At 41.3% G+C, this 11,141-nt stretch overlaps 3 protein-coding genes across 3 annotated transcripts; 1 reads left to right on the forward strand and 2 right to left on the reverse strand.

The window, feature by feature from the left end:
• Nucleotides 1-478: 478 nt before the first annotated feature.
• Nucleotides 479-4,267, forward strand: Bfra_011147 (putative ubiquitin conjugation factor e4 protein; the record flags this gene model as incomplete). The annotated part of the gene is made up of 9 exons (XM_037341477.1): nucleotides 479-544; nucleotides 620-1,356; nucleotides 1,406-1,619; nucleotides 1,672-2,406; nucleotides 2,463-2,668; nucleotides 2,723-2,815; nucleotides 2,866-3,104; nucleotides 3,155-3,281; nucleotides 3,334-4,267. 9 exons carry the CDS (start codon nucleotides 479-481, stop codon nucleotides 4,265-4,267), a joined length of 3,351 nt encoding a protein of 1,116 aa, XP_037188289.1.
• Nucleotides 4,268-5,722: 1,455 nt separating this feature from the next.
• Nucleotides 5,723-6,094, reverse strand: Bfra_011148 (uncharacterized protein; the record flags this gene model as incomplete). Its single annotated transcript, XM_037341478.1, has 1 exon — nucleotides 5,723-6,094. One exon carries the CDS (start codon nucleotides 6,092-6,094, stop codon nucleotides 5,723-5,725), a length of 372 nt encoding a protein of 123 aa, XP_037188290.1.
• A 3,004-nt stretch (nucleotides 6,095-9,098) lies between these two features.
• Bfra_011149 (uncharacterized protein) lies at nucleotides 9,099-10,268 on the reverse strand (the record flags this gene model as incomplete). The annotated part of the gene is made up of 1 exon (XM_037341479.1): nucleotides 9,099-10,268. The coding sequence occupies one exon, from the start codon at nucleotides 10,266-10,268 to the stop codon at nucleotides 9,099-9,101; it is 1,170 nt and encodes a 389-aa protein (XP_037188291.1).
• Between the last annotated feature and the right edge of the window lie 873 nt (nucleotides 10,269-11,141).

An 11,141-nucleotide genomic window follows, 5' to 3' on the forward strand; every position in this document is an offset into this window, starting at 1 on the left:
CTGATTTCATATTGTTTCTCGGCTTTACTATTGTCTTATGGAAAAACGTCTCAGCCATATTAGACCAATGTTCTGATCCATATTGAATCTATAGATGTATCATTTCGGGGTCTGCATACCTAGTAGTAATTTATACACAAGAAAAAATCAGCCGTTACGATGGATTCCCATTGTAATTCATGAATACTCTGGAAAGAATTCCATTGTGAGACTCATAATGGCTTTGTCATTGAATGACCGGTGAGGCTTGTACAGCATACAAAGTTCAGTACGAAAAGGACCATAGGTAGAAGCTTCGAGAGTAACGTAAAATACCCTTGCAAGATTTCCTCGATTATCAAGCCTGGAGGCTAATCGTAGCACTGACTGATAAAGCCATCCACCCCACAAGGCTACTATCTTTAGCCATAAGAGCATCTTCGATACATCATATTATCATCTTTCCAACACAACATTATCAACATTAAAATTTGATAATATGGCAGATCAAGCTCCTCAACCACCCAGTGGGCCAGATGCTCCAGATAAGGAGAAGATGGAGCAGGTAAGAGAATCTGTTTTTATATGCTATTATACTTACCAGAGTTCGCCGTGGCTAATTTTGGCAACCTTCTCATAGATCCGACGCCGCCGCATGGAGAAGTTAACTGGTTCCGCATCTTCGAGTACTGAAAAGATTTCTGGCGCAGGCGCAGAAGCTTCAACATCTCTTCCTACTTCGCAACCATCTGCACCAAAAGATAATGCTTCATCGGCTCAGCCAGTTGCCAAATCAGCTATCGATATTAAACCTACGAGCGTCACTCCGACACCAGCTGCTAATCCTTTCGCGAAATTGGGCGCGCAAGCAAGCTCTACTGAGAAACCATTGTCTGTAAGAACTGATCCTTCTCAAAACGTTCTAGGCAAACGATCCAGAACTGAATCAGACATGCAGACACCTCCTCGCCCAGCTCCAACCACCCGCAAACCTAATCTCGCCGAAGAGTCTTTAGAGGACTACGAAAATCGAATTCTTGCTCATATCTTTCGAATTACTCTAGATCCCAACCAGCGAACCGATTCCTCGAATCATAAACTGATATTCCTGCCCGAATTGAGAAAAGAGCTCGAGGAGGAACATGCGGAGATTAGGTTGTCGGCTGATAAGCTTGATGGTGCTCTGATGGAAGCGTGCTCTACCATTCCCCATAGTAAACCCGTGTTCGACTACCTATTGCCATGTTGGAAACGAATCATAAAAGCTTCAAAGGGACTGCGGGGTTATGCGGGGCAAAAGGATGCGATTCTCAAGGAAGCTAAACGCTTATGTATGAGCAATTGCATCTTTGCAGCCGAAATGCCAGACATCTTCCAGTTTGTTTTTCGGGACTAAGGATATTTACATCTAGCTAACATTTCCCAGACGAGAGATCAATCTAACTACAGATGTCCTCACCCCTTACTTCTTGTTGGAGCCTGGTGAGGATAAAGGCATCTGCCCCGACTTCCTCGAAGAAGCTGTAGCTCGCTTTGCGGAGGATGATATGGCAAAGTCTATGATTGTCAAAGCATTTGTAGGCATGAGTAGTAAACTCTCTAATATGACTATGAATGATGTTTACAAGCCCTACATTCATGTAAGAAATGTAGAATGGAGAGATCAACAACTGGAACTAATGTCGTTTGTAGGCTTTCAAATTGCTTACGCAGTTCAACCCAATCACTACAGCTATTGCCGAATCTCCACTATTCCAAATGGCTGTTTCAGCAAACACTATCGAAAAGTACACACTACTTGGCCCTTTCTTCAGAATATCTCCTTTGCAACAAGAAGTTACTAGGGAATACTTCGGTGCGCCAAAGACGATAGATAGGCGACATATTGCCACATCTCAAGACGCGTTACGATTGACCTTACAAACCCATCAAAAAGATTTACTTGACATCATCAACCACTTTGTTCGAGCAAGTCCAATAGCTAAAAGCAAAACCTTGGATTGGTTTGCCTACATTGTAAACCAAAACCATAAGCGTCGAGCACTTCAGGTGGACCCAAAAGAAGTATCTTCTGATGGCTTTATGCATAATGTCACTGTTGTTTTAGATGGTCTTTGTGAGCCATTCATGGACACCACATTCTCGAAGATCTCAAAGATTGATATCGATTATTTACGACGTGCGCCTCGTGTTGATATTAAGGACGAGACTAAGTTGAATGCTGATGAGAAGGCTTCCGAAAAGTATTATGAGGCCACTGTTGATGGCACTTCTAATTTCATCTCCGAGGTTTTCTTTCTGACGCTGGCTGCTCATCACTATGGTAGTGAAGCTCTTAATGCCACACATAAGAGTCTGGAGAAAGATATCAAGTATATTCAAAAGCAATTGACTGCCATTGAAGCAGAACGTGTCAAAGTGGCACGGGTAAGTCAAGCACCCAGCCTCGGAATATCCCCACGTTCGTCACTAATCAAATCCAGGATCCTCGGGCTGCTCTTTTACTCGATTTGAGAATTAAGAAAATCAATGAAGTCTTAGAAAATGCGATGTCGAAGAGAATGGCCATTGAAGGTGTTCTGTCTGACAAACCTATGCAAGCAAAATCTTTGATCTTCATGAGATACGTTACTGTCTGGCTTTTGAGAATCGCTACGGAGTCTGATTATACTCCTAGCCAAACTATCAAGTATGATTATAGATCTTTCAGATATTTCCATTACAGTTAACTGACAATAATTAGATTGCCGTTACCATCAGCACCTCCTGCCGCTTTTGATTATCTTCCAGAATACGTTTTAGAGGATATTATTACCAATTTTAACTTTATCATTAGGTTAGTTTCTCCATTCTTCGACTCTTAGGAAAAGGCTAAATTTGTTGTAGATTCATCCCTGATGTTATGATTTCAGCTGTTGGCGATGAGATCATTGCACTCAGTATTACTTTCTTGACAAATTCCGAGTATATCAAGAACCCCTACCTGAAAGCGAAACTCGTATCTTTACTTTTTGCTGGTACCTGGCCAGTATATCATCGCACTAAAGGTGTTTTGGGCGATGTTCTAATAGGATCGAAATTTGCTAATGACCACTTGCTTCACGCATTACTGAAGTTCTACATTGGTGAGTTCATGGTTCAAATTCCAAGTTTCAATGATACTAATTGCTTTCAGAATGTGAATCTACTGGAGCACACACTCAATTTTATGACAAATTCAATATTCGATATGAGATCTTTCAAGTCATCAAGTGTGTATGGCCGAATGATATTTACAGACAGCGTTTGTCGCAAGAGAGCAAGTATGTATAGCCTAATAATCTAAAGATTCGCAAAGATACTAATATAACTCAGAACTAACACGGACTTTTTCTTGCGATTCGTTAATCTTTTACTGAATGATGCCACTTTTGTTCTCGATGAGGCTCTTACGAAGTTTCCAAAGATCCATGACCTCCAAGTTGAACTCAGAAAGGAGGCAGAACAATCATCAATGACTGCCGAGGAACGAGAGCAGAAAGAAACTGCATTACGCGAGGCGGAAGGTCAAGCGCAATCCTACATGCAATTGACCAATGAGACCCTTGCTATGATGAAGTTGTTCTCTTCTACCTTGAGTGCCTCCTTTACCATGAAGGAAATTGTTAATCGTGTAGCAGCAATGCTGAACTATACACTTGATACCATCACTGGAAGCAAATCAACTAACTTGAAGGTTGAGAACCTGGAAAAGTACCAGTTCAGACCAAGGGCTTTCCTTAGCGATTTTGTGGAAATTTACATCAATCTCGGGGTTCATGAACCATTCGTGGAAGCCGTGGCTAGAGATGGCCGCTCATATAAACCCGAGAATTTCGATAGCGCTTCCCGAATTTTGACACGTTACGGACTGAAATCAGCGGAAGATCTCAATGCCTGGGAACGTCTGAAGACTCGATTCAAGATTGCCAAAGAGATTGAGGATCAAGATGAACAAGACTTGGGTGAAATACCAGATGAATTCTTGGATCCTATTTCCGCAGATCTCATGGAAGATCCAGTCATGTTACCTACAAGCAAAGAGGTTGTAGATAGGGGTACTATCAGTGCTTTATTGTTGGGTGATCAAAGAGATCCATATAATCGTGATCCATTGAAGATTGAGGATGTAATTCCAGTTCCGGAATTGGCGGAAAAGATTAGGCTCTGGAAAGAGGAGATCAAGGAAAGGAAAAGAGCCGAGCGAGCTACTGCTGCTGCGGCTGCGGCGGATGCAGCTTCAAAAGATCCGATGGATCTTTCAGCATAGTGTCACTGCATAATTGTCAACATGACACGAAGCGTTGGGAAAAGGAGAATTGCAATACACAATGGGCATAAATTGGTGTTATCTTTTATGTTGTAATTCTGCCTATTTGGAAAGGCGTATTGAGTTTGGGAAAGGAACTTGGAGAGGAAATCCATATAAAGAATGAAGGAAAGATTAAGGAAGGAATAAATGATTGCGCTGTTAACCGATTATTATGGTTATAAACGCGAAGAAATGGTTGAAATCGGGATGGTTCTAAAGCGGAGTTTGCACTCATGAACGTATAGAGGATGACTCTTACTAGTTCGTATAGAATGTGTATCAGCGAAAGAACACAGGATTTACGTAGGAATAGAATACACTTTCAAGATACGAAATATTAGATATAAGGCAGTGGCATGAGTTGAGTTGAGTTGAGGTAATGGTTCCTTGTGGAGACCGATTGGTGAACTAAAGTTGTGATGGGGTATATATGAGATGTAATAGAAAATCAGGGTTTGTGGATGGAAAATCTCCGAACTGAAGATGTGCGGCATGTGAAATATTAAATGCTGAATGTGAATGTGAATGGATTTAGAATAACCCCTTTTTAGCTCGCGTATTTTTGGGGGCTAGGCGTGTGGGGTAGGAATTCTTCTTTGTTTTGTGCTTGGGTGATGTTGTGTGTATGTATGGATGGATGGATGGATGGGATGGAGTGGATTAGAGAGATGGAGAATGTATTAATGAGAGGTGATTTGATTTAGTTGATTAAGTAAGTGATTGAGTCAGTCAGATTGGCAAGGGAAAGTTGGTGAGATGGGTTTTGGGGGGGGGGGGATGATTATTTATTATGTTTGTTTGTCTATGTGTATGGATTGTGTCTATTTATCTATCTATCTATCTATCTATCTATCTATCTATCTATCTATCTATCTATCTATCTATCTATCTATCTATCTATCTAGCGTGTCTTTCTTCTTGAGGGCGGGAGTGAAATCCAACGCGTGTGTACAGGTGAGTGTTGCAGTCAAAGAAAGAAAGGGAAGTAGGAAGGAAAAGAAAAGAAAAGAAAAGAAAAAAGTTTGATGGTAAAGACGGTTCGAAATACCTGATTGATTCAAGATATTCGAGAGAAAGAGAGAGAAAGGAAAAGAAATCCAACGATATGTAATGTCCAAAATGCTTGATTAATCTAAAGAGTCCAGTTGAAATGAGACAGGAAGAGATTGTAAAAGGAAGGAAAAGAAGTCCAACGCAAACGAGTAGTCTAACCGAGGGTATCCAAAATTGAAAAGAAGAAACGGTCTCTTAACGCCGTGTCCAAAGGAGAACTGAAAGGATACAGCGAAGATAGAAATGTTGAGAGGGAAATATTGAGATGGTAAGAGTGTGCTGAGGTTTGAAGGAGTGGTGGTGCGGATACTTCTACCATGCTGTCTGGGGGAACAGTCAGATGCAGTAGAAAAGAGGAGCTTAGCGTTGAGGTGAAGTATTAGGAGCCCTAGGGGCCGGTGGCGACTGCGACGATCTATCTCTACTGATAGAACCATAACCCGTATTCTGGGCAACGACAGCCCGGTCCCGCGCATCCAACGCTCTCATTTGGTTATCGACCTCGTGGAATCGAAAGCGGAGATTTGCGATTCTTTGCTCCAATTCTCGGATTGCGTCGCTGCGGTGATCCATCCCAGAGTTAATGTTTGCAGCGTGTACTTGTTGGAGATGTTCGATGCGATTCACGATTCGGAGTTTTTCGGCGTCGCATTGGTCGTGGTTCATCTCGGGGATGGGGATTTGAGAGACTGCATCGTAGGTTTCGGAGGAGGAATTGTCAAAACTGGGCATTTTGGCGGATGGTTTGGGGATCTCGGTGGATGATTGAGAATGAGTTTTGAGTAGAATTGGAAGATTCGGAGTGTTTGGTGATGGCTATTCGGGATAGACTTGTATGCTGAGGTGTTCGAGGAGAAGGTTGAAGGAATTGACAAAGTGAGCTTTGAACTGAGAGGTTTTGTTTGGTGTTGATTCGTTTTGGACTTGTAGATCTAGATGTTTGATATCGATACTTCAAAAGAAATGTCTCTCCAGAGGGGTTAACAGAAACTATTTATGCCTTTTAGACATAGCTATCCCCCTTCGATGACTGCTATATCTATCACATATCTTGAAGTCATGATAGTATGGAGAAATAATTGAAAACATATCTCGTTGAAAATGTAGGTTTCCATGTGGTGTATGGAGAATTTTTGAGGGATTTTAAGCGTGCCATGTGGTAAAAGGGGGAGCTCGCGTGGAGAACTCGTGGGAAACTCGTGGGTGTGGGGTATTTGAGAGGTAAAACTATTATTCTTTGGGGGTGACGGGCTTCTGTTAAAGATATTTTGGGAAGTGGATTGAAGTGTTGGGTCATATATATAGATGGAGTCATAAGTATGAAGATTGATAGTGTGATTTTTGTACTTTGATATTGTTCTCTACTAAGAGACAACGTTATGGAATCATGAAAATGGATTCAGCGAGAAAGTATTTGAATTGTGAATCTATTATGTTGTGAAGTAGATTCATCATCCGAGAGTCGCTTTGTTACTTTGAATTTTCTCTAGTATTAACCATTCTAGATCTCAATACCCCGTAAATGTTCATTCACAATGCAGCTACAAGAATCAAAAATATATCCAACACTCTATAAACATGCCTTCTAGCCCCTCTGTCTTTAATCTCAAGTCTTAATGCAATATTAATCTACTACCAGAAATACACAATCCAATCAACCAACAAATCCAAGCACCTTCACCAAAAGAAAACAAAATGATCCCCTTCTCCCATCCCCCACCACTCATATTCCATCCACTTCTCTCTCCCGCACAATTCAACCCTTCCCCATCTTCCACCACTCCTACGACTCCAACATCTACAGCAGCAAACAACTCCGCACCCTCTGGACCAGCACCCAACAACCCCAAAATATGAATGAAATGAGTCGCGTCGGGGTATTGATCCAATATCACTATTCAATTCTAAACCAATATCGGGATCGGATTCTAGAATATACAACACGGGAGCATGGTGTAGATGAGGGAATAATAAATGAACTAAGACGAAATTTGTGGGAGGAGTATGGGAGTGACGATGTTGGAGGTTGAGAGGTTTTTGAGACGGTGCGGGAGGTTTGGTAGGGTTTAATTTTGGAGGTTAGGGATTGAGGATTGAGGGTTTGGAGTGGGAAATTGGATGCGTAGTTTTGGAGAGATAGAGATATACATGCAATTGATTAGGTTTGGTGGGTAGTGAAAGTCATTTGTTGTATTCAGCATCTCCGTTCCTATAGGAATAACAGCAAAACATCAATATTACCCACACCATCTTCAAACTTGTGACCATCACAATATCATACATCAAGATTAGAGACTCGAGTTGGACAAGTCTTGTACCAGAGATAGGGTTTCGGAGTATATCAAGTCAGCAGATTGTTCATTTCCAGGGCCTTAGCCCTCAACAACCATCGTGGAAAAACCACCAGCTCAGCGCTTTAAGCGAGCGAATCAAATTCTCGCGCCGTCACTACAACCTTAAACTCGAAAGCAGCAAAGTCCATCCTACCCGAGGAATTAAGCAACTCCTCTGTCTTCTCATATGATATATACGTCTCGATGCTATACCGTATTTCGGAGACTCCGTGAAGATAAATGTATTGTAACGCATTGTCTGCAAGAAAATCCGCAGTTGTGAGCTCACTCGAGGTTTCAGAGAAGTATCAACGTTGTAGGCAAGGTTATCTCTATGTGCTGAGATCCTATAGCCACCATGCTCTATTTGCAGTATAAATTTCTATCTCTTCTTTGGTATTATGTGTGGCGCTTTGAATATATGATGTTGAAGTCATCTAGGGAAAAAAGGGAATGGTAAACTATAACTCAAGTAATCTCCTCACGAATCACTGGGATATCACTCACTTGAGAAAAAAAATACAACGAGTATACAGTGAATGAGATATCTCAGAGTGTATGCAATCCACGAGTAAAAAATCTCTTGACAACTGTTCAGCATATTAAATTATCAAGGACAATCATAAGTGATGCAAACAGGACAACACAGAAGTAACGATATATGTATTAAATTTTTCTGAACTGATGTCTCATTATATCTGAGAAATCTTGATTAGAATTTATTATACCTTTGATGGTTTGAAAATTCAGGATAGATGAGAAGAGGGATGTTTCTTCTGTTTTTGACTGAAGAAATGTGTCACTTATTGACTAGTATCATTCAAGTCTATTTATACCACGAGATGTTGCAACGGAGTCATGTTAGAGATATTTGAGTCACATCAAGTGCTTCCAAGCTATGATCGCAATAACAATTTGTCAAATGTGTAACACTCATATATAAAGAAACCCTCAGTTCCCATTAAGTATTGGCACTGCAACCTCAATTTGTTAAATCTCATCATATTATTATGCATAAAGCAGATATAAGAAAGACTCTGGCACCATCATAGATATCCAAATCCGGTACCATGAATATGTCAAGAAATCACATGTATATCAAACAAGCGAAAGTTGTGAAATCATCACCTCCTTAAAATTGAAGAAGTATGTTCAATCTAAAAATCACGCTTGTTATTGACTTTCCTCCGCCATGAGCATCATACTCATACCCATACTATCACTAAACCCTCACAAAACCAAAGATAGACCAATCCAACGAATACCCAAAATCGACCCCAAAGAAAGTTCCCTCAAAAACCTAATCTAGTCCTAAAACAAACCCCCATCCCGCAAATGCACACCAATAATCCCCAAAATACCACTTACATTCATCCCCCCCTCCCTCCCCAATCTCCCTCCTATCAATCATCATGAACATAACCCAACTTCTCCTCAACATCACATATCTTATCTTCCAACTTCTTCAACTCCCTTTTCAATTTCTGATTCCGATCATCCACTACCTTCTTAGCAAACGCCTCTGCCCTTTCTCTCTCTCTCTTCCTGCTCTCTTCTTCCCTACCACCTAATGCTACTTTCGCCTTTGTTTGATGATTCTTTTTCGCCACATACCTCTTCTCTTCCTCTGTAACCTTCTTTTGATACCTTGCCTCTTCCTCTGCTTCTCTTGTTTTTTTCTCAATATCCCTCCGTTGAAGATCTCGATTTCTTGCCGCCTTCTCTCTGCTTGATCTTTTCTCATATGCTTTCTTTTCCTCTTGAATTCGCTGCTCTTCCTTCCTCTTCTTTTCTTCTTTCGCCAACCTCTCCCTTTCCTTAAAAGCCGCTGCAGACCTAGTATTCTGTTCTTTTCTCTTATTTTCCTTTATAATCCTTTTCTGCTTCTCCTCTTCAGCCTTTTCCCTCTTCTTTGCCTCCTTCTCGTTTCTGATTCTTTCCTTCGCACCTTTATCTCGCATAAAATATTGGTGCCTTTCCGATTCTTCTCTCATCTCATTCTCTCTTCTCTCTGCCTCTTTCCTCGCCGTCTCGAGTCCTTCTTGCTCTCGCATCTTCCGAACATTTGCCTCCGCCTCCAATTCTTCCAACGTGTCATCTACCTCATCAATTCTAAGCTTCAACGAAGGATCCCTACCTGCATCTGGAGTGGCAACCATATCTAATCCCCGCCTGTAGTTTGCAATCGTCGACAGCATATCAGAAGGATTAATTTCTCCATCACTCCACACTTGACGTGTATGTGCTACATCCTCTTCCAGACGCCGCATATGTGAACGTACCTCATCAAATACATCATGCGGTTGATGGTGAGTAGATGTACGAGGGCTAGTAGAGTCGTGTTCCTCCCTAATTTCACTGCCACTGTCGGATGATCTGGAACCATACGATTCCAAATCATCATCATACGGTTCGGCATAAGTTGTCCTGGGTAAAATTAATTCAGGCCTAGATATTGACGAAAAATAGGATCCAGAACTAGGTGAGCTAGGCGCGACTGCATGGAAGACCGAGATAGGTCTCCTACCAGCTCGACTATCAGCTCGACTGCCAGCTGCAGATCTTATCGACATGGCTATATTTTGTAAGCCGGTAATGTTGTTGAATGTAAGGATGTATTATTGGTATCAAATGTAAAGGTATATTGTTGAATTCGAGACTGCCGACCGTGAGACTAAATTCCGAGGTTTTGCGGGATGGAAGTAGTCTACACTTTCTTCTTTCCAAAACAACAAATATTGCAATAAGAGGTGACAAGACAGGATGCGATACCATGCGCCGCGATATATTCTGAATCGAAGTGAAATAAAGCCCGGAGAAGTGAGGTAACGCAAAGTGATGGAAAGCGTAGAAAATTTGCGAGAAAAAATGCAAGAGATGCGAAGCAAGCCCACCCAACGATTTCGCAAGCTTAGTTTGTTTCTCAGAACTGTTTTGTATGGTTCTCAATATTAACATCAGCATCAACATCAAAACACAAAAGAATTAATGTATGTATCAAAAGACAAGAAACACACAACATAAGTACAGACACCGCGCTAAATATCCACTTCCACCTCCACTCACATCTACCAACCCATATAATGCGTCATAATCATGAACACCAGTGACTTGACCATTAGTTCTAATCATTCCAGCTCAACGAACCATATCACAAAGAGCGATCAATCTTATGAGTAATACCTACTCACCCACCCCATCCAAACCAACACCTCAGTATGTACCACACCTTCCTCAAATACCCAGACATCACCACAAAGAACCTACATTCCATCATTCCATTCAACAGATATCCACCTATCTACAACACACCCTTGAAATCAAGACAGATGAATAGATACCACACCAGCGAGACAGCCAAACTAAACTAAACTCAAACCTCAAAACAAAAAGAAACAAAAGAATCTCACTCAAGACGATTAAGGAATGACTTGAGAGATGTGATG

Source organism: Botrytis fragariae (assembly GCF_013461495.1).
Source record: "Botrytis fragariae strain BVB16 chromosome Unknown tig00000225, whole genome shotgun sequence".
Classification (NCBI taxonomy): domain Eukaryota; kingdom Fungi; phylum Ascomycota; class Leotiomycetes; order Helotiales; family Sclerotiniaceae; genus Botrytis; species Botrytis fragariae.